The sequence below is a fragment of the Gymnodraco acuticeps genome, unplaced genomic scaffold, assembly GCF_902827175.1.
Source record: "Gymnodraco acuticeps unplaced genomic scaffold, fGymAcu1.1, whole genome shotgun sequence".
In the NCBI taxonomy this organism is placed as follows: Eukaryota; Metazoa; Chordata; class Actinopteri; order Perciformes; family Bathydraconidae; genus Gymnodraco; species Gymnodraco acuticeps.
This window is the reverse complement of record NW_022990757.1, coordinates 72,137-93,895: the sequence shown is the minus strand read 5'-3', so window position 1 is coordinate 93,895 and position 21,759 is coordinate 72,137. Positions and strand designations below refer to the sequence as shown.

Here is a 21,759-nt window from a genome sequence, read left to right as displayed (position 1 = left end):
ACACTATTTTATGTTAAAATAATACATATTGATAGCAAATGTTTTACTCAAACTTGTATAAACAGATCTTATGTTGTTTGTAAAATGTTAAACTGCTATGTAACAAATAATTACAGCTATTGCACAAATGAAGGGTATAAAGCACAGTATTTCCCTAGTAAGCAGGATTATATAAGATGTACAAGTAACAACAACAAGCAAGTTACAAGCACATCCTATTTGTACTTAACTTCTAAACTACTCGTTCGTTTTCATCACTGGAAGAAAAAGACTTAAAGGTTATTCATAATAAAATAACTGTTACTGTAACTAATCAGAAGAAACTACGTACAAATGTAATTTTCAACACAAGAAATCTAACTGCAACGTGAGAAAACTGAAAGTCAGGTAACTAGTCTTTCTGCATTCAAAGTCGATGTTATCATTATCTAATAGCCTGCATTATTTGCTCCTTGTCATTTTGTTTTTAAGGTTTGATTATTAATGTTCAAACAGAAACCTTACTCAGTAGATTTCTCATCTGTGAAGACAGAGTCATCTTCTGATTGGTCGCTGAGAAGGTCACATGGCAGAATGGAGGAGGAGTCGGCGATCTCCTGAACTGGAGCGATGCTCGGCCGGCGACCCCCTGCTCCGTTTACTGAGGGCGGGACCAGTTTACCCCCATCAGGGGGACTCGTGTTGTGAAGATCCATGGCAACAGTGCCTGTAATTATATTCTCTCCAGCTTTATATCACACATAAGGAACAACTCATCCCTCAGTGAATGCCTGACGAGGCACAGCAGAGCTCACTGTGCCAGATGACAAAAAGGCACACAAAGCTCACAGAGACACAGAATGATACAAAGATACTCAAAATGACCACAAAGAGACCCAAAATGGCACAAAAATGACCTGAAACAACCACAAAAAGATAGAAATAGCTGCAAATTCACTCCAAAAATACCTACCCACTCACATATTGAGACATAAAATGACATTAAAGACACACAAAACAATTGCAAAAAGACCACAAACAATTACAAAGTGACATTCATCGACTATAAGAATATACAAAATTAATACAGAAACAATTTTCTTGACAAAAATACAACAAGACATACAGTACAGTAACTTTGAAGAGACATAAAATCACTTCATAGAGACGCAGGAAAGCTAAAAACAGACGAAGACAATTGCAAAATGACCTTTACCAACTACAAGTAGACACAAAATAACTACAAAAAAAACAAAACAATTACAAATGGACATTAAACAAAGTTAGATACATACCAAAAAGACACAAATACATGATCAGAAAACTACAAAGAGATGCACAATAACTTCTAAGTCTGTGTATATTTCTCCAGTTTAGGTGATGTGGGGTCTTTTGTCCCGTAATGCTCCTGTGCCTCTCACCCATGCTGGCGATGATGCTGTGCACAGGAAGCTGCGAGGGTCCGTCGTACAGCCCCCCCGCTGGGCGGCCCTTCCTCTGCTCCTGGTTGAAGATGAAGGCGGAGTTCTCCTCCTTGGTGATGTTGATGTAGTAGCAGGTGTCGGTGGCGGCCATGATGTGGCGGGGGCCGGGGTTCAGCAGGATGCTCTTGTTGTCGTCCTTCTTTATCCCGATCAGACACACGCCGTACCTGCACCACACACACTCGCTGTTAGCATTATATACTTTAGGATAATATACGGATGCACCGATACCACACATTTTCAGACCAAGTACAAGTACATGTGAGTACTTGACAATACCGAGTACCGATATGAGTACTTAATAATACCATTAAAGGTTAACTTTTCACCCCTCCTCTTCACAATTTAGCAAAGCTTATTACACGGCTTGGTTGAATACTCAATTCTGATTGGTCAATTCTGACATTTCAGAGGTCATTAACTAAGGAAGATCAAGGGAAGAGGATCAAGGGAGAGAAAGGAAAAGAGATTTCAAGTCAGAGCGCTGGACGTCAGATAAATCAACAGAAGAATGCAGACAGGAAGTGAACACTAACAGGAACACAGTATGGGCTACAGACAGGAAGCAAACACTAATAGGAACACAGTATGGGCTACAGACAGGAAGTGAACACTAACAGGAACACGGTATGGGCTACAGACAGGAAGCAAACACTAATAGGAACACAGTGTGGGCTACAGACAGGAAGCGAACACTAACAGGAACACAGTATGGGCTACAGACAGGAAGTGAACACTAACAGGAACATGGTATGGGCTACAGACAGGAAGTGAACACTAACAGGAACACGGAATGGGTTACAGACAGGAAGTGAACACTAACAGGAACATAGTATGGGCTACAGACAGGAAGTGAACAATAACAGGAACACGGTATGGGCTACAGACAGGAAGCAAACACTAATAGGAACACAGTGTGGGCTACAGACAGGAAGCGAACACTAACAGGAACACAGTAGAGATAGAGGAGATAGTCTGTGTGACTTACTTTAAATTGTGGGTAAGGGTAGATAGCTCCCATTATTCTGTGACCTGTCAGTCATCAGACCGGGGGTCATATTTCATTATGTGTTCATTGTTATCTGAAGTTGTAACCATGGATGTATAAAAAAGAGTTCTACTGCAAAGTTATTCTCCGTGGGGACTTCCGGCAACAATCTTGATTCTGATTGGCCAGAAGACTCGAAAAAACATCAGCAAAGATATTTTATTGAGAAGATGATCACTATGTGACAGAAGTTTTCAAAACCGTTTATGGTCTCCGGTACTTCCAGTCCAACGCCGACTGCATGCACAGCGTTAGAAAATCGGGCCTTCAAAGTCAAAGTTTGACTTTTTCCCCAAAAAAAAAATTCCAATTTTTTTTTTTTTCTTCACTCACACATCCGCGACCCACTCGAAACGGGTCCGCGACCCACTTTTGGGTCGCGACCCACTAGTTGAGAACCATTGATCTAGATGCTTCAGTAATGAACAATTACAGGCCCATATCAAACCTCCCATTTCTAGGTAAAATCATTGAAAAAGTTGTTTTTCAACAGTTGAGTAATTTCTTGCATTTAAATAACTGTTTCGATGTGTTCAGTCAGGCTTTCGTCCAAACCACAGCACTGAGACTGCTCTTGTAAAGGTCTTTAATGACATCCACTTAAACACAGACAGTGGCAGAACTTCAGTGTTAGTATTATTAGATCTCAGTGCTGCGTTTGACACTGTTGACCACAACATATTACTAGACCGACTGGAAAACTGGGTGGGACTTTCGGAAACAGTTCTAAATTGGTTTGAATCCTACTTAAAGGACAGAAACAACTTTGTTTCTATAGGTAAATATATACAAATATACAAATATGACATGTGGGGTTCCTCAAGGCTCCATCTTGGGGCCTCTTCTCTTTAACATCTACATACTACCACTGGCTCAGATAATGAAAAACAACAAAATAAGTTACCATAGCTATGCAGATGACACACACATTTACATAACCATTTCACCAGGATACTATTCTCCAATTCAAACACTGAGTAAGTGCATTGAACAAATCAATGACTGGATGTGTCAGAACTTTCTCCAATTAAACAAAGATAAAACTGAGGTAATGATTTTTGGAGCCAAGTCAGAACGTATCAAAGTTAGCACTGAGCTTCAGTGTGCAATGTTCAAAACAACAGATAAAGCCAGAAATCTAGGTGTAGTCATGGACTCTGACCTGAGTTTCAACAGTCACATTAAAACTGTTACTAAATCAGCCTACTATCACCTAAAGAATATATCTAGGATTAAAAGACTAATGTCACAGCAGGATTTGGAAAAACTTGTCCATGCTTTTATCTTCAGTAGACTCGACTACTGTAATGGTGTCTTTGCAGGTCTCACTAAAAAATCTATTAGGAAGCTGCAGCTGATTCAGAACGCTGCTGCTCGAGTCCTCACTAACACTAAGAAAGTGGATCACATCACTCCTGTTCTGAAGTCTTTACACTGGCTTCCTGTGTGTCAAAGAATAGATTTCAAAATACTGCTGCTGGTTTATAAAGCACTGAATGGTTTAGGCCCAAAATACATTTCTGACCTCCTGTTAAATTATGAACCATCCAGATTTCTGTCCCCAGAGTCAGAACTAAACATGGTAAAGCATCGTTCAGTTATTATGCTCCAAATATCTGGAACAAACTCCCAGAAAACTGCAGGTCCGCTGCAATTCTGACTACTTTTAAATCCAGGCTGAAGACTTTTCTTTTTGCCGCTGCTTTTAATTGAACTATTCATATCTTAGACTGCACTGTAACTTTTATCCATGTATTTTTTCTTTTAATGTTTATTTTATTAGCTTTTATTTTTAATGACTGATTTTAAATGCCATTTTCTTAATGTCTTTCATTTTTTGTAAAGCACTTTGAATTGCCTTGTGTTGAAAGGTGCTATATAAATAAACTTGCCTTGCCTTGCCTTACAGACAGGAAGTGAACACTAACAGGAACACGGAATGGGCTACAGACAGGAAGTAAACACTAACAGGAACACGGAATGGGCTACAGACAGGAAGTAAACACTAACAGGAACACGGAATGGGCTAGACAGGAAGTGAACACTAACAAGAACACGGAATGGGCTACAGACAGGAAGTGAACACTAACAGAAACACGGAATGGGCTACAGACAGGAAGTGAACACTAACAGGAACACGGAATGGGCTTTGTAGTGTTTAAGGACTTGTTAGTGGAACATAAACTGTGAACAGACCTGGACAGTTACAGAAAACATAGATCAGAGCTGCTGTTCATTTTAAATGAAGTTGTTACCGCAGTTCCAGCCTTTGGTGTGCCGTGAAACAGAGTTTTTTTTCTTAGCAGAAGCAATACAATCATTTTCAAGTCAATAAAAATAATTTCAAAGTTAAGTGGCCGTGTAATGAGCGGGATATTGTGTCATTATTGAACACCTTTCAGGATGATAAAGATCGATCTGTTGGGTGTTCTTTTTTTAATAGTGACCGCCTTGCTACACATTATACTGAACATCATGATGTCTGCAGCCTGCTCTACTTTTGTCATCACTGCTTATCCTAAAATATTTCCAAACTGCAGACATTGCTCCTCCTCTGCATACCTTCTAAATTGACGAAGGGTTAACGTCATTACAGTAAAGCGGTATCGGGTGCGGTTGGATCGGAGTAGAAAGTTATTTATTGTTAATAATTCAAATGATATTTGCCCGGAGATCTGAAAATAAGACTCAAGGGAGTCACTGTGGGCAAAGGAAGTAAATAAGAAGTAAAATAAGTCTCAAAATTCAAACTATTTCTTCAAACGAAACAAGAAAGGGTTTTCTTGTCATGAAAGAGTTCAATTCAAATGTTGCAGCACTGAGATGAAAATATCCAACCCTGTCTCCTAAAAATTACGTTCCCACAGAACTAAACTGCATTCTCAATTACGTTTAGCTTGAAACGTATTTTCTCCTACGTTACGTTCGTTATGAACGTATCTCAAATACGTTTATTTCTACATATCTTCTAGAAGCATATTTTCTCCCACGTTACGTTCGTTATGAACGTATCTTAAATACGTTTATTTTCTACATATCTTTACCATTTATTGTCTTGCTTATAATAATGATAATAGTCATTTATAAATATCATTTTAGAGCACACATTTGAAATCAGTAGGCGAGGCTGTAATTTCGCCAGCTGTTACTCTCATGAGCGAGGCAGAAAATAATAGTTTTTAACATGCCAAAAAGCTGCTGTATCGTTTATTGCACCTCAAACATTAAAACAAATCCAGAGTTACGTGTTTCTGTACTTCCTCTAAGAAGAAAGGACAGTAAAAGAAGATATCTGTGGCTTCAGGCTTGATCGCCGTTCAAATTACAGCGTTGGTTTCCCCAAAACTGGGCGGGGCTGTAAAGTGACGTAGATTTTACTCTCCTATTATTCAAAACCATTCTATTTATTCTAACGTAAATTACATGCCAGTGTTTTATCTTTTTATTGTAAATCGTATAATGTCGGACTTTTTTTCCCGTCTGTGAGGAAAATAAATGGGGCTTAGAGCCTCAAAATACTGAAATCTGTATTTTTGAAAATCTTTTTTTCCTTATTTACTCAACAATAACACACAATTATCCTTGTTTTTATTTATTCGTTTAATTCTATAATCTTGGGCTTTTTAGCATGCTTTTTAGCCGTAAATAAAGTCACCGGAAACAGACGTAGACCTATAAGGGACATTTTGAGGATACACACAAACCCACTGAACAGATTACCCAAGATCCTCAGCTTGAAGCTTGTTGGGATATGATGTTAATGCGATATGATATCCGGAAAAAAATTAATAAAATTATAATAATAATACTTTATTCCGAGTGTTCTTGCTTTTCTCTTTGGAGGTCATCACATAACGGCATTGCAATACACGGTTCGGCTGCATTAAATATTACACATCTGCTGTAGTTCTTTATTTATAGAGCCCTGATGAGAAGACTTCTGGACAAACAGGAGAACTTCCGCCAAAACTGAATATGTGACGTGGATCATCAATATATCAACAATTAAACAACACCTTGCATTTCTTTTCACAAAATACGTCTCCTTGCAGTATCAACATTAATTCGGCTGACTTTTATATTTGATCCAATTGGTAGATAGGTTACATTTACACCATAACGGTGCACAGCTGATAGAAAAGGACTTGTAGTTTTTAAAGATATTACTGATTTTCTTTGAATATAAGAATGTAATTACTGAGTTGAGAGAATAGTCAGGGAATTTGGGTGATGGGAGACACATCTATGGAATCACAATTTCAATAGCTTACCATTAAATGACGGATATGGCTTTCTGTCTGTGATTTTTTACAAATCAGATATTAATGTGTAGTAAAACATGAGAAATAGTATAGCAATATCCTGTAAAATTATATAAAAACATGAATAAAACTACACATCTTCAGATGTTATACATACATAGTGTCCTACACTAATAATACAAAGTTATTATTAGTATGCTGTGTGTACCTTGTGTGCACCGCCTAGTGGTTAAAGCACGTTATTGAATTATTTTTGTTGAATAATGTTATTTTTGTTGAATAATGTTATTTGATGAAAAACATATTAAGAGTACATACTTTCATAGGGGGAAAGTAGAAGGTCTGTGATAGAAATATAGAATATTAAAAAATCAAGAAGATACTGTAAAACAGTTTAGTGCTGGATGTACAAAGATATTAATATGAGGATGTGCAAAACAGACAAACTAATTAACCTTTATTAACACATTAAATAATACTTTAGGTTAAGGTCTTCTTTCAAATAAGAAAAAAGTTTTGGGGGTATCTATCTACAGATAAATATTAAGCCTGACAAAGTACTTAACGTCTAATGTATTGCTTTCCTGCAATGTTAACTATGTTGAAGCACTTATTTTAACTGATATTATACACATTAATTATACTCTTATGTATGTAGATAGTATAAGAAATGTGCAGAATTTGACAGTTTAATGGTGGAGGTACACACATATTGAAAGATGTCTTGTTGCACTGTTGAGGAACCTGTGACCCAAGTTTTTCATTCATTGCATAACTACACCATTGTTGTGTATATGATATGTCAATAAACCTTAGAAAATCTTGAAATCTTGAAAGGGATGTGCAAAATAGCAATTATATACAGTTTTTTATTAACTATTAGTAGAGAATAACGAGTAATTAATATACTCTTTATAGAGATCTGCAGATAAATGTTTAGTCTTCTCAAGCACCTACTATCAAATATCTCTCCTGATTGTTGGCACTTGACAATCACCTTTCCCTGAATTTGACTCAGGTGTAACTAAAGTCTGCTTTAAGGGTTGTTTATATTTCACATCATTAATCAGAATCTGCAAAGTAACTAAAATAAATGTAGTGGAGTAAAAATACCAGGTTAACCTCTGAATTGTAGTGGAGTAGAATATATATTAATGCTGCCCATTATGGATACAAGCGATTTTCACCCATTTAGTAATTACATGTTTTAATGTGTACACACCAATGTGTTTCCTATCGCCTAAACCTCCAAGGCTGTACACACTTTAATACTGTCAACTTCTAATTGTTGGAAAAACGAAAACGTCTTTTAAAACTACAATTCCCAGTAGAGACGTGCCATAGAGAACATGTTGCGAAACACAATAGCCAGCAAGTGTAGTTCTGGGGGGGCGTTCGAGGCCAGTTTTGAATAGTCTGCCGTGGTTTCGTTCCATTTCAAAGAGCTTGACGCTCGGCGTAACCTTGGCGCACTGCCACTCCAACATCCAATCCCAGAGCTTGAAGATTAATCACGGGGTTTGTCAACGGGACTGTAGTCCCAAACGATAGCAGGGGATTATGGGTAGTGTAGTGTCTTCGGCCATCCTAAACTGAAATGTTTTTCGGATATCATATCGCATTAACAACACCACATCTGGCGTCACAGAGATCTTCTGTTACTGTCCTTTCTTCTTAGAGGAAGTACAGAAACACGTAACTCTGGATTTGTTTTAATGTTTGAGGTGCAATAAACGACAGAGCAGCTTGTTGGCATGTTAAAACTATTATTTTCTGCCTCGCTCATGAGAGTAACAGCTGGCAAAATTACAGCCTCGCCTACTGATTTCAAATGTGTGCTCTAAAAGGATATTTATAAATGACTATTATCATTATTATAAGCAAGACAATAAATGGCAAAGATATGTAGAAAATAAACGTATTTAAGATACGTTCATAAGAAACGTAGCGTGGGAGAAAATATGTTTCTAGAAGATATGTAGAAAATAAACGTATTTGAGATACGTTCATAACGAACGTAACGTGGGAGAAAATACGTTTCTTGCTAAACGTAATTGAGAATGCAGTTTAGTTCTGTGGGAACGTAATTTTTAGGAGACAGGGTTGAAATATCACGCTTTAGACAAATAACTCACATATTCATACAAAAGAATAATCTGACAGCCCTGTAACTGTCTCTGTAAATTTTCAACTTTTCAGCATCTGAAGAAGATGCTTTAGCTTACACGTCAACTCACTTCTTGTGAGCATGAAAGGAGGCGTATGTAAAGCTTTTGCCATTATACTCTCCAAAGAACTTGCTGTCACACACTCGGATGTGGTACACCTCGTTTCCAGAGCAACAACCGTACATCCTCTGCCACTGCTCCGGAGACTGCTGTCCCTCTCTGCATTCACACAGGAAAAACACAAACACACATACAACAGATCAATGAGCCTAGTCGTTTTTAAAGGGTTAAACCAATTTGACACATATTCATGAAGTCATGCTAAATCATTATCCTACTCCAAAAGGGTTTTCTAACACCTTCCTGAGTCTCCGGTAATAATTGGCTCAAGTGCTTTTATTGAGTCTGATGGACTGCGAGAGATGCTCAGAACAACCCTGAGGTAGGAGTCTATGTACTTGTTTCTAAGCAGTAATTCATATTAACATAAGAAGAATTATCCAACATGTGGCACACTCACTGGTTTCCCTACTGTAACACAAGGTAAGAGACAAAAAAGCCTGCTCATTATTATCAATATCTCCTAGACTCTTTTAAATGTATTGACCATGAACCTCTTTGATGTCCCTAATTTAATTTCATGTACTCAAATCCTTGAGTCCACACATGCAATGCAAACTCAAAACAGCATAGTATCTTAAACATGTTGTAAAGCTAAGTAATGACCTTTCTATTTAATAATATTGTGTTGTTGGTCTTCTGGTGATTCCCACCCCTTAAAACAAACTAACTTCCTCATACACAATCCACAATCACAAAGCTATAATATTCATGCAATCTCAAAGCCTGTTTGTCTTTGTCGAATACAAATACAACAGGCTTTCTATTCTTAAGAGCAGGCAGGAACAAAGAAAGTGCTGTTGCTCAGTGATTCCCCTTTGTTGCAGTTTCACTTAGTCACTGACATCAGCTTTTAAAAGTGATCTGTCAATAACCCATTTTCCAGCAGAGAGCTTTTCACACTGTTTTACAAAGAACACATCCAAAGAAATCAATTTAGTCACTGCCTGTTTTGTCTTCTTGCCTCATTTGAATCTCTCTTTACTTCCTGTGCCTTTTGTTTTACACAGGGTTATTCAACTCTCTGTGCCAGTTCCATAAACACTTCTCTTTAAACATGTGAAGAAATGTTAACTTCACATTGAGAAGAAATCAAAAAGCCAAGCTAAGATGGCTGACCGTCCGCGGGAGGTGTGCACGAGGAGCGTGACCAGGGTGGAGGTGGCGGGACACACACAGTTGAGGGCCAGCATGGCGTACTTGAACTCCTCCTCACACACAACATGATCTGAAAAAAGGCAAAGACGTAGAAGTTACTTAGCACAACATTTTCCCTGTTTCCAGTCTTTATGCTAAGCTAATGAGCTTTCAGCTCTTGCCTCATATTTAATCATGCTGTTTTTGACCACTTAGTGACGTTTGGGGATAATACATTTGGCAAACTGCAACTGTTGTTGGTAACTTACTTTATCTGTTTTTTGCCGTTTTATTTTAACAACGTGATTGCACCAATCTTTCCATATTGTTGCATATCTGCTGTAAGCTAGCTATCTAACATTTATGAAAACAGACTGACAGAGACAGTTTGCGTTGAGTTAGAGCTTCTTGCATTCTTCAAGTAACTTTTACCTGCAAATTTCACATGAAACTTATTTTCAGGTTTGAGTATCTGAACATAAAGGGGGCAATTGGGAGCAAAGTCCTTCACAGCCCAGGCTCTCAGGATGGTCTGATGGTCCTGAGGGAAAACAGTCAAAGATAATGCATTATTAAAGTAATCTCCTCTAATTAATTGCTAACTGTCCTGATGACTGACAGCATTAATGACTTGGTAATTGTAAACAAATGAACGACAACTCTTCTTACCGCTGCCATGCGATCCACCTCGTTACGACTGCTCAGAATAAAACAGGCCTCAGCGTCATCCATTCTGCAGAAACAGTAAAGTCAAATTCAGCCATGACCTTGAACCAGACAGAAGAGACAACAGAGACATCCTTTGATTTAATATTGAATGTAACGTATAGACCAGGGCTTCTCAAACTCCGGACCGAACTGCAAATCAATCCGGACCGAACCCTGTGTCCCATTATACTTTTTTTTTTTTAAATGATAAAAAAAAAAAAAAAATGTTCTGATTCTGATGTAAATTAAAGTGGACCTATCATGCTATATTGGAAAAATATATTGTAGGGCCATACCTATACAAAACATGTCTGTGAAGTTTTTTGCTTAAAATAGCAAACAGATCACCCATTGTAGCCATGCCTCATACTGCTCATACCCCTCTTTTGCAGCCCTGTTAGAGAAACGCGGATTTTGGGTCCTTAGCTTGAAAAAAAAAAGCTCAAATGCTTTTTCTCTTGCGGGTTTATCACAAGGTGAGTTCCTTTTTTTATTTCCTGCTTTTTAAACACATGTGCTCTACAGTACAGGTTAGCTCTGAGTATTAGCGAGGCTTGCTAATGTAAACAAAGACAAGATTACGTCCAAAACACGTCAGGCATTGTTTCTGATAGCAATTTTCTGTGGGTCCGCCGCCGATTTGACGTCAGATCGGCAGCAAATATGTATCTGCTCGTTGTACACCCGTTTTTTTTAAAGATTTGGGTACGGAGGAAAAGAGAGAGGGTTTTATTTTCTGACGCTGCGTGAGTTCCCCGACGCACCGGGACTTTACTGGCATTGATCCGGACCATTGACCTTGTATAAAATTCACAAGTGGACCTTTAACAAAAATGTTTGAGTACCCCTGGTATAGACGAACACACAAAGTGCAGCCTGGTATGCTCTGCCCTGTATATTTTGGTCTGTAAACGTGGAGCTGTTTTTATGATTATGACAGACAGGAGAATGAAAAACAAGAGTGGGAGGATTGAAACGGTGCCAGATGCAGGATGTGAGTGCGACACAGACCCTGTCCTCCACTTCTAATTGCTCTATCACAAACCTGCCAAATGTTTACAGTGAAGTTATATAACCAATTTCAGTGAAATTAATGTTTGGTGTTATGGTGCTCCCACTGTTGTACAAGACTTAAATGCCATTTTCCAATGCAATTGTATCTTTCCTTGTTGTTTCAGTCAGAGATGGAGTACTCGAGACTCGAGACTCGACTCGGACTCGTGCACTGATTGACTGCGACTCAGACTTGGACTTGTGAATTCTCGCGCATGATGACTTGGACTCGGACTCGTGAATTCTCGCGCACAATGACTTGGACTCGGACTCGTGAATTCTCGCGCACGATGACTTGGACTCGGACTCGTGAATTCTCGCGCACGGTGACTTGGACTCGGACTCGTTACTTTTCCCCCCCACTCGACTTGTACATTGACGCTCCGACTTGGACTCGAGCAAGTTTTCTCTGGAGTCTGATGTCCTCTATCCTGGCTTGTGCACCTGCGAGGCGAGTTCACGTACTGGGCCCCGCTGTTCCAGTCTAAAGATGTCTAGAGACACACCCTGCATCGTGCTGTATGCTTTCACACATTCTGCTTCCACATTGGAAAAGAGCAGCGCAAAATGCTCGTTATGTGAAAAAAAGATTGAAGAGAAGGCTCCGTAACACATTACTCTAAGGATCGAGTTCAGACATATAGGCTGTCTTGAACACTATCATCAGAGTAACGTGATCTAATCAATAAATACAGATTCAGCCGATAACACGAAAGCACATGGCTACTTAACATAGAGAATGTCATTATTTTGCATACTAAGTCAACACGTTCTCACTCCCAACCCGTCACATGTTGGGACGGTCAGGGCCCCTCCCCGTCACTCTATTACGGACAGGGTACCCCTTGAGAGTCAGTTTTCAACTGGCAGGGCGTCCCATAGACCTTCATAGACCTCCCATAGCGTTGATAATAGACGCCATGAGAACGCTCCCCGACGGTCGGTTGTTATTGTCAATATTAATATAATAATTATTTATTTTTTAATAGTCACACTCGATTTCGCTGATTTTCTTGTTGCCCCAGCTGGTCGACACCTCTTTTAGCAGAAACAAAGGCTACATTAATGTATTAAATCGATGTTAATCCATGTGTGTGGTTGTGGAATTAATGGACGTGCCGTTGTGCGATTGCGTTGCCCCCCTGGCAACGCAATAATTTACAAACTCTTCAACTACAACCCTAATTATATTTAAAAACATTTTAGAAGACCTCATGAAATACTTTAATGTAAATGTGAAGGGATGTGTGTAATGTGGTGATTGACATTATTAACCCACGGATCTATGGGTTGGGGTATTGTTCCGCACGGACATTTTAGTTAACCGGACTTCCTGTTGATGTGAAATCTGAAAACATTTTTTAAAAATAAAATAATACTTTATTCCGAGTTTGCTTGCTTTTCTCTTAGGAGGTCATCACATAACGGCATTGTAATACATGGTTCGGCTGCATTAAATATTACATATCTGCCGTAGTTCGCTATTTATAGAGCCCTGATGAGAAGACTTCTAGACAAACAGGAACAACTGCCGCCGAAACTGAATATGTGACGTGGATCATACATATATCAATTAAACAAAATCTTCAATTTCTCTTCACAATATATGTCTCCTTGCAGTATCAATACTAATTCGGCTGACTTTTATATTTGATCCAATCGGTATATTGGTATATTTACACCATAACGGCGCACAGCTGATAGAAAGGGACACCTGGTGGTTAAAGCACGTTATTGAAATGTATTATTTGTATTATTAGATATGAATAGGAGACACAGACAGACAAACTAATAAGGCTTTATTTAAACATTAAAGAATACTTTAGGTTAAGGTCTTATTTTGAATAAGAAAAAAGCTTTGGGGGTATAAATATTAAGCCTGACAAAGTACTAATATATTGCTTTCCTGCAATGTTAACTACTGCATGTTTAAGCACTTATTTTAACTGATATTATACTCTTATAAGATGTATGTAGATAGTATAATAAATGTGCAGAATACGACAGTTTAATGGTGGAGGTACACACATATTGATAGATGTCTTGTAATGCACTGTTGAGGAACCTGCGACCCAAGTTTTTCATCTCCGACCTTGTCAGGTATTGAACAATCAATAAATAAAGAACACAGAATTATTAAATATAAAACACAGAATTTGTGTGATTATACTAAATGATTTACAAATAAACACCACTGCATATTTACAACTGTTACACATGCTGATGTAACGCAAATGTTTCCAATTTGGGATCAATAAAGTATATCTTATCTTAAGATGATCGATGGCTACTGCCATATTTGCAAAATGTGCCTCTGAACCTTGACAAGTGCATGTTTCAGGCTTATCAATGAACAACAGGAGGGGTCACAGACATAAGACCAGCTGTTAAATAAAGCTCTTCTGACCTTAGCTGGCATGTGGGTATATATATTAATGCCGCCCATTATGGGCACAAGCAATTTTCACCCATTTATTAATTATATGTTTTAAATTTGAGTGTTTCCTATCCCCTAAACCTCTAGGGATGTACACAGTTTAATACTGGCAACTTCTTATTATGGGAAATACGAAAACCTCTTTTAAAACTACAATTCCCAGTAGAGACGTGCCATAGAGAACATGTTGTGAAACACACAATAGCCAGCATGTGTAGTTCTGGGGACGGGGTGGGGGAGGGGGGGACGGGGTGGACCCGTTCAAATCCAGTTTTGGACAGTCTGCCGTGGTTTCATCCCATTTCAAAGTGCTGTTCGACGCTCGGCGTAACCCTCGGCGCACACTCAAACATCCAATCACAGAGCTTGAGGACTATCACAGGGTTTGTCAAGCGAAGCGGAGAGAATACTTACTTCCGGGTGTAAAATGTAAAATTCTCTAAAGCAAGTTGCAACTGATCTGCTCCGACCCTCGGTCCTGACGGACTCCAACTTGTGTTTAATTAACAGTGTGGTTTAGAAAATAATACAAAATTAGAAGGAAAAAACGATGAAACAATAAAGATTTCAGTATTCTGAGCCCCTACTCTCCCCATAACTGACGGCAACAAAAGTCCTACATTATTCAATTAAAATAAAGAAGTAAAAACAATAAGTGTGGCTTGAATTGAGTAATAAAAAGGTTGATAAACGCTGTGAGAATGGATCTGCCGAGAGCATTTCGCCGCGATCGCAACTCGTCTATTACCAACGTTCAGGGAGCTCTATGCAAGTCAATGGGACGCCCTGACTCTCAAGGGGTACCCTGTTCGTAATAGAGTGACGGGGAGGGGCCCTGACCGACCGTCAACATGTGACGGGTTGGGAGTGAGAACGTGTTGACTAAGTAGCCATGTGCTTTCTGGGGCTTAATCTTTATTGATAGAATTTCAACATTCACTTTAATAATTGTAGCGTCCCCGGCTGAATGATGGTCAGACTCTCTAACTGATGGGATCTGTTTATTGCACACTCTTGATTGTATACAATCATTACCAACGTAAGAGCTTGTGCCCTTATCAGCCAGGTGCTAAAAACCGAATGCAACTATTTAGTATATGTTAATTTATTCGTCATCTATCCGTCATTATCGGTCATTATCATAGACTGTATATATAAATGGACGTAGTGTCCGTGATGTCACCCATAGAATTCTGGAGATTTTCAGAGAAGCCCTTACGGCCCGTCTACACTACAGGCATCGAAAAATGCTTTCAACGCTTCACCCATTCATTTGAATGGGGTGACGTAGAAGATTTTTAAACTTCGCCGAACTGCATTGTGGGGAGCATGGCATGGCTTTGCAAGCATCACGACGAGCATCTATCGGCGTCAAAAGTTGTTCAACTTTTGATGCTCGATGCTTGGCATCAGCCAATCAAATCCCGCGTATGCAAATCTGACAGTACAAGCGCTAGCCAATCAAACCGCGTGTATGCTAGGAGAGACTACGCAGGTCATTTCCTCATAGTCAAAAAAATGGAGGGAAAATTCATTATAGCGGTAGTGAATCAGGAGCGAGGCATGGAGGGAGGTGGCAGAGACAGTGGATGAAACTGGTAGGTTTTCACCTGTTTGGGGATTTTATATCCAGTTTACTTCGTTTGAACATTGCTATTGCTTTGTATGCCGGGGGCGGGCAGGAGATTCCTGATTGGTTGTTGGTCGCCTTTGGCACGAGAAATCGCCAAGCCTCAGACACGCCCAGCTTCAAGATTTTTTTATGCCTGTAGTGTAGACGGGGCGTTAGTAGGTGGAGTCGGCCACTAACGTCTCGACAGTGACGTCAGAGTCTAACTCCCGCCTGCTCCAAATAAGGGCAAAGAGGCGGAGCCGAGGCGGGACCTGCTGCCACCGAGCTGGAAGTAACAGAGCTAGCTCAAGCTAAGAAGCTAAGCTAACATGAAATACATGCATACCAAGTTACTGCGTGGCACTTTGATTTTGATCAAACAGTGTAGTTCCACTATATAAACGTTACATTCATAATCAAACTAGACAATCTGCAAGAGAATCAGCTATTTGTTGTTATTCTTAATGCTTGTCATTCACACGTTAATAAAATTAAAAAAGTAGCCTACCGATACATAGCAGAACAATTGTCGTGATGTTCAGCTTAATAAGCCTTGTTCAACATAATTTATTTAGCTAATACTACAGCGGGCTGCAGGCGAACCAAGTCCGCGTTTCGCTGCATTCCTTGATATGCCGCGGCATTTGCGCCGTCGGAGCGAATTTGCGTCCGTCCGCATCTCTGCATTGACTTTATTAAGTGCCTTGTAACTTATTTTTGTATAGTTTCACTCTGTTTGAATGTCAGTAGACTGCAAATAAGTCAATAAAGGAGCATGGCTGCTCATTCCCTGGCTCTCAAAAGAGTTTGGCTGGCTGTTTAATCTATGTTCACACTGAGACAGTACAACACAGTGTGTAAGTACATACAAGCAGGTCACACAGTATGATCACAACTACATAACATCTGTTAAAAATCTGTTTTTATTAAAAAGTACAGGCTGCATATGTTCTCAGCCTTGGAGACACTTGACATGTTTTGGTATGTGTTTGAACCTCTCTTTAGTGGTTCATTAATAAAAACAGATATTTGAACGTGTGCCTACTTTGTTCATGTACTGTTGAGGTTCATTTCAGTAGCTTTGTGCTATAATGTATTTACAAAGTGTGAAGAGGAGGCCACTTTAGAATAGGGAACATGTTCAGGTCAATTAGAGTCAAACTAATAGCTTATTGGTTATGAACAAGACTTCACTTTAAAATAGGGAATATATTCTAGAAATACCTAATGTTGAGTTATTTAGACACAATTAACACTTATAGTTTTATGTCTTGTAGAATAGATCATATTTTGTAAGTGTTATTATGGGATAATTACTATTCTTGTGGTACTACTGCCTTATTAGGCCCATATTGAGCAGAGCATATTAAGACCAAAACTCATGTACAACAACTTCCTTACTTGCAATAAATAAGCACTAATTAGAGGGTTATTGAGGAAAAACTCTCAACTAATGGCTTATTACTTGTAGAATATGGTCATGTAGAATAAGGCATTAATAAGTGTTTTATAATGACTAATAAAGAGCCAATATACTGCTAATATGCATGTTAATTAACAACTAGTTGATGGTTAATTTGTGTACCTTAATATAAAGTGTTACCAGAAATGATAATAATTACACAGATGAGTGTAAACATATAAACATATTATTATCACTTCAGCTACCAGACTAAGAGCTCTTACATACCTATATTTTATTTCTGATTTTATTTCGATTTGTAATTACTTGATGAGGTTTCCCAAACCATTAATCATCAATCAGGCCTCTCTTTCTAACAACTGAGATTGCATTTATTTCACAAACCTTAATCGTAAGATGTGTGGTATTTCTTCATTCGAAGATATCATTTAAATAACTGTTTAAATTTGAATGCCATTTTTTCCTGAAGAAAAGTTGTCCTTTTAGTTTAACTAAAATGTAAGAAATAAACTAAACAGTAAAAGTACAAATGTGCAAGGAATACATAACCTAAATGTACATTTTTACCATTTTTATTTATTTATTCATTTGACTTATTATTATTCATTTTATTATCCGCAGTAGTATTATTTCCGTTTATTTTCATTCATTAATTTTTTTTACAAGTATCTAATTTACTCTTGTCCTTCTATCTGTAATTAGTTTGAATATCATTGAATTCCCTGAATTGATCTGAGAGTGGATGCAGGTTATACTGCACTACCTTCACACAATGCACACCTCACTCTGCAGATATCTTCAGCCCAGAAGCTCTGATCTTTAAGGTGTTTTGAGACCTATTTGCTGTCCAGACTTTTGAAAAGTAGCTGGAGTGAATAGGATCTAAAGATTCCCCAAATAGTCATTTAACTATAGTGATACCATTTATTAAAACTAAAACTCACTGTATAAAATGAGCTGCTGGCAGCTCTAAGATTACCATCAGCCACATTTAACTTTACAAACACAAACTTAAGACAAAGAGAATTCAGTTCTAAAATGTTTGGGTGTTTTATTTGTAATGTGTTGTTGCTTTGAGCCCTCAACCTGAATTCCATCCAGTTCCATTACGTTTAAGTGAAGGCAGACTACACTAGGGCAAATAACTTCAACACTTTGCAACTGACACCAAAACAATCTAGATTCTAGGAAAATAATGCATTTTTGCTTTGATTTAAGAGTCACTCACTTGGCTCTGAGCAGGTCCTGGTCTTTGAGGACAGACCCCTGCAGGTAGATGACCCTCTGAGACCACAGAGGGATCTGCAGCACTCTGCGCACCTGCAGGTCCATCTCACTGGGGCACAGGATCACCACGTAGTAGTCCTTTAAGAATACACAAGAACACGTGTGTATTCCACTATGGAAGATGTTAATGTCACAACATTTAGTTGCAAATACACCAATGTCTCTTAGTTACTACATGTTTTTTCTTTTAAAAATCCTTAAACACACAATTTTCAAGATGTCGCCAAAATACTCAGATCTTTTTATTTCTTTAAAAGTAGTGAAGCAGTGATCTAGTGGAGGTAAAGTATAAAGCTGCAGAAAACGCAAACACTAAAGTAAAGTAATGGCACCTTGAAGTGGAACTGAAGTGGGCTACAGTCCATCACTGCCTCATCACACCAATGTGTGTACACTGCAGTATATAAGTGTGTGATGTTTGGTACCTGCAGCCTGGGGTGTGCGTAGAACTCATTGAGAAAGTCCATCAGCAGGTCTATCTTCAGCGCGCTGACACACAGCACCACGTGTTTCTCCGTCTGCGCGCGGTGCCGGCTGTAGTTCCCTCCAGACTTCTGTCTCTCCATCCATAGATACATCAGCTCCTCAAACTGACACACAGCAAGATCACTGAGTAACGCTCACACACACAAAATAAACATTCAGCAGATAGCCAAGAGTATTAATAGAGGAGCAAACCCCCCAAAATGCTTTAGTTTTTGAGAAACATAATTTAATATGTTTTTGGAATGTATGGTTAAGATTATTTTATCTATATTCAGACTCAAACGCACTTCAATGTGCTTTACGTAAAGCATTTACACAAAAAACAAATGAAAAAGAAAACAAGACAATTCATAAAAAATGAAGATATATATAATAACAATGCTTTTATCAGATGACCTCTGGAAAAGCAGCAGTAAAAAAGATGTAGGCTCGACTTAAACAAAAACTCAGGGTTGGCGAAGGCCTCATGTGTTCAGGAAGCTTTATCCAGATCTGTGGAGCACAGAAACTAAACGTTTAGGGGTCGTAGTTCCTCTTCCATATCTCCCTACCTGCAGAGGCAGCACCACCAGAGCCACGCAGATCATGATGACCACCAGCAGCTGGGAGGGCCAGATGCGGGGGGTGACGTCTCCGAAGCCCACCGTGGAGAAGGTGACGATGCAGAAGTAGAAGGAGTTGAAGAGCGACAGATTTTTCCCCGCCCGCTCGAGGTGCTGGATCCCACATGTGCTGAGTGGAAAAATGAGAACCAACACTCAATAACCGAAAACAATGCACCACCACAGAGACACTGAATAATGTAAAAGTGTTGTTGGCATCCATATCCATCTGAATATTAGAGGCTTCATTCACACTACAGAAGCACAGCCAGACTTTACAAACAGCTCAAATCCTCCTCACCCGGTGAACACCAGGCAGAGCAGCGTGCAGATCAGGATCAGAACCTGGTTGAACATGGCCGAGTTCGTCCGCTGGATGGCTCTGTGGACGTCATTCTGCCCACAAAACAACAGTGAACTTCAACATAGGGAGCTAAAATCTCACCTCTATTTGTGTTGAGGAAAGATATTGACTCTTTGGAGGGATCATTTCTTCCAGTAGTTAAATCCCCTACTAGTGGTGGATATTATAATACATATAATATATCTAATAACAATTATTTGGACGACTCTATTAGGTGTTTAATAGTGTTGTGTCGAGTAACATTATCACTTGTACTGGACAAAAATGTCCTGTTACATAAATATACATACTTTTATACACTTTTTGTAATATATTGGAGAATTTCACATTGTATCTCAGTAAGTCGACTTGTTTCATCTTTAGAGATGCATTTATGTTAAACGTTTATCAAATGTTCCCAATGCAAAAGCAAAAAGCTTTAAAGGTCACCTTATTATGCAAAATCCACTTCTTCATGTCTCTTCAACATCAACATGTGTCACTCCTCTTCTTCATCGTCATCTTCTACATCAAACATGTGTCCCCTCTTTCTTCAATGTCTCTGCTACATTAAACAACATGTGTCCCCTCTTATTCATGTCCTCACTTCTACATCAACAGTGTTTCCCTCTTCTTCATGTCTCTTCTACATCAACATGTGTCCCCTCTTCTCCATGTCTCTTCTACATCAACATGTGTCCCCTCTTCTCCATGTCTCTCTACATCAACATGTGTCCCCTCTTCTCCATGTCTCTTCTACATCAACATGTGTCCCCTCTTCTTCATGTCTCTTCTATCACACACCATGTGTCCCCTCTTCTTCATGTCTCTTCTACATCAAAGTGTCCCCTATTCTTCATGTCTCTTCTACATCAACATGTGTCCCCTCTTCTTCATGTCTCTTCTACATCACCATGTGTCCCCTCTTCTTCATGTCTCTTCTATATCACATGTGTCCCCTCTTCTTCATGTCTCCTCTACATCAACATGTGTCCCCTCCTCATGTCTCTTCTTCTACATCACATGTGTCCCCACTTCTTCTAGTCTCTTCTACATCAACATGTGTCCCCTCTTCTCCATGTCTCTTCCACATCAACATGTGTCCCTCTTCTTCATGTCTCTTCTACATCAACATGTGTTCCCTCTTCTCCGTGTCTCTTCTCCATCAACATGTGTCCCCTCTTCTTCGTGTCTCTTCCACATCAACATGTGTCCCCTCTTCTTCATGTATCTTCTACATCAACATGTGTCCCCTCTTCTTCATGTCTCTTCTACATCAACATGTGTCCCCTCTTCTTCATGTCTCTTCTACATCAACATGTGTCCCCTCTTCTTCATGTCTCCTCTACATCAACATGTGTCCCCTCTTCATGTCTCTTCTACATCAACATGTGTCCCCACTTCTTCATGTCTCTTCTACATCAACATGTGTCCCCTCTTCTCCATGTCTCTTCCACATCAACATGTGTCCCCTCTTCTTCATGTCTCTTCTACATCAACATGTGTTCCCTCTTCTCCGTGTCTCTTCTCCATCAACATGTGTCCCCTCTTCTTCGTGTCTCTTCTACATCAACATGTGTCCCCTCTTCTTCATGTCTCTTCTACATCAA

At 39.1% G+C, this 21,759-nt stretch overlaps 1 protein-coding gene across 6 annotated transcripts in view; it reads right to left on the bottom strand.

Annotated features, from left to right (window-relative positions):
- The window catches only part of LOC117556764 (potassium channel subfamily T member 1-like), a 62,383-nt gene that overhangs the window by 16,560 nt on the left and 24,064 nt on the right, over nt 1-21,759 (bottom strand). For all 6 annotated transcript variants that reach the window (XR_004570621.1, XM_034232270.1, XM_034232271.1 and 3 more), the window contains 10 exons: nt 20,108-20,202; nt 19,756-19,936; nt 19,144-19,308; nt 18,660-18,796; nt 10,868-10,931; nt 10,631-10,739; nt 10,181-10,289; nt 9,011-9,160; nt 1,401-1,630; nt 505-706 (listed from right to left, as the gene is read on the bottom strand). Coding sequence is in view for 5 of the 6 variants with exons in the window: in XM_034232270.1 (XP_034088161.1) it covers nt 505-706; nt 1,401-1,630; nt 9,011-9,160; nt 10,181-10,289; nt 10,631-10,739; nt 10,868-10,931; nt 18,660-18,796; nt 19,144-19,308; nt 19,756-19,936; nt 20,108-20,202 (1,442 nt within the window). In the remaining variant the exon portion in view is untranslated. The remainder of the gene's footprint in view (nt 1-504; nt 707-1,400; nt 1,631-9,010; nt 9,161-10,180; nt 10,290-10,630; nt 10,740-10,867; nt 10,932-18,659; nt 18,797-19,143; nt 19,309-19,755; nt 19,937-20,107; nt 20,203-21,759) is intronic.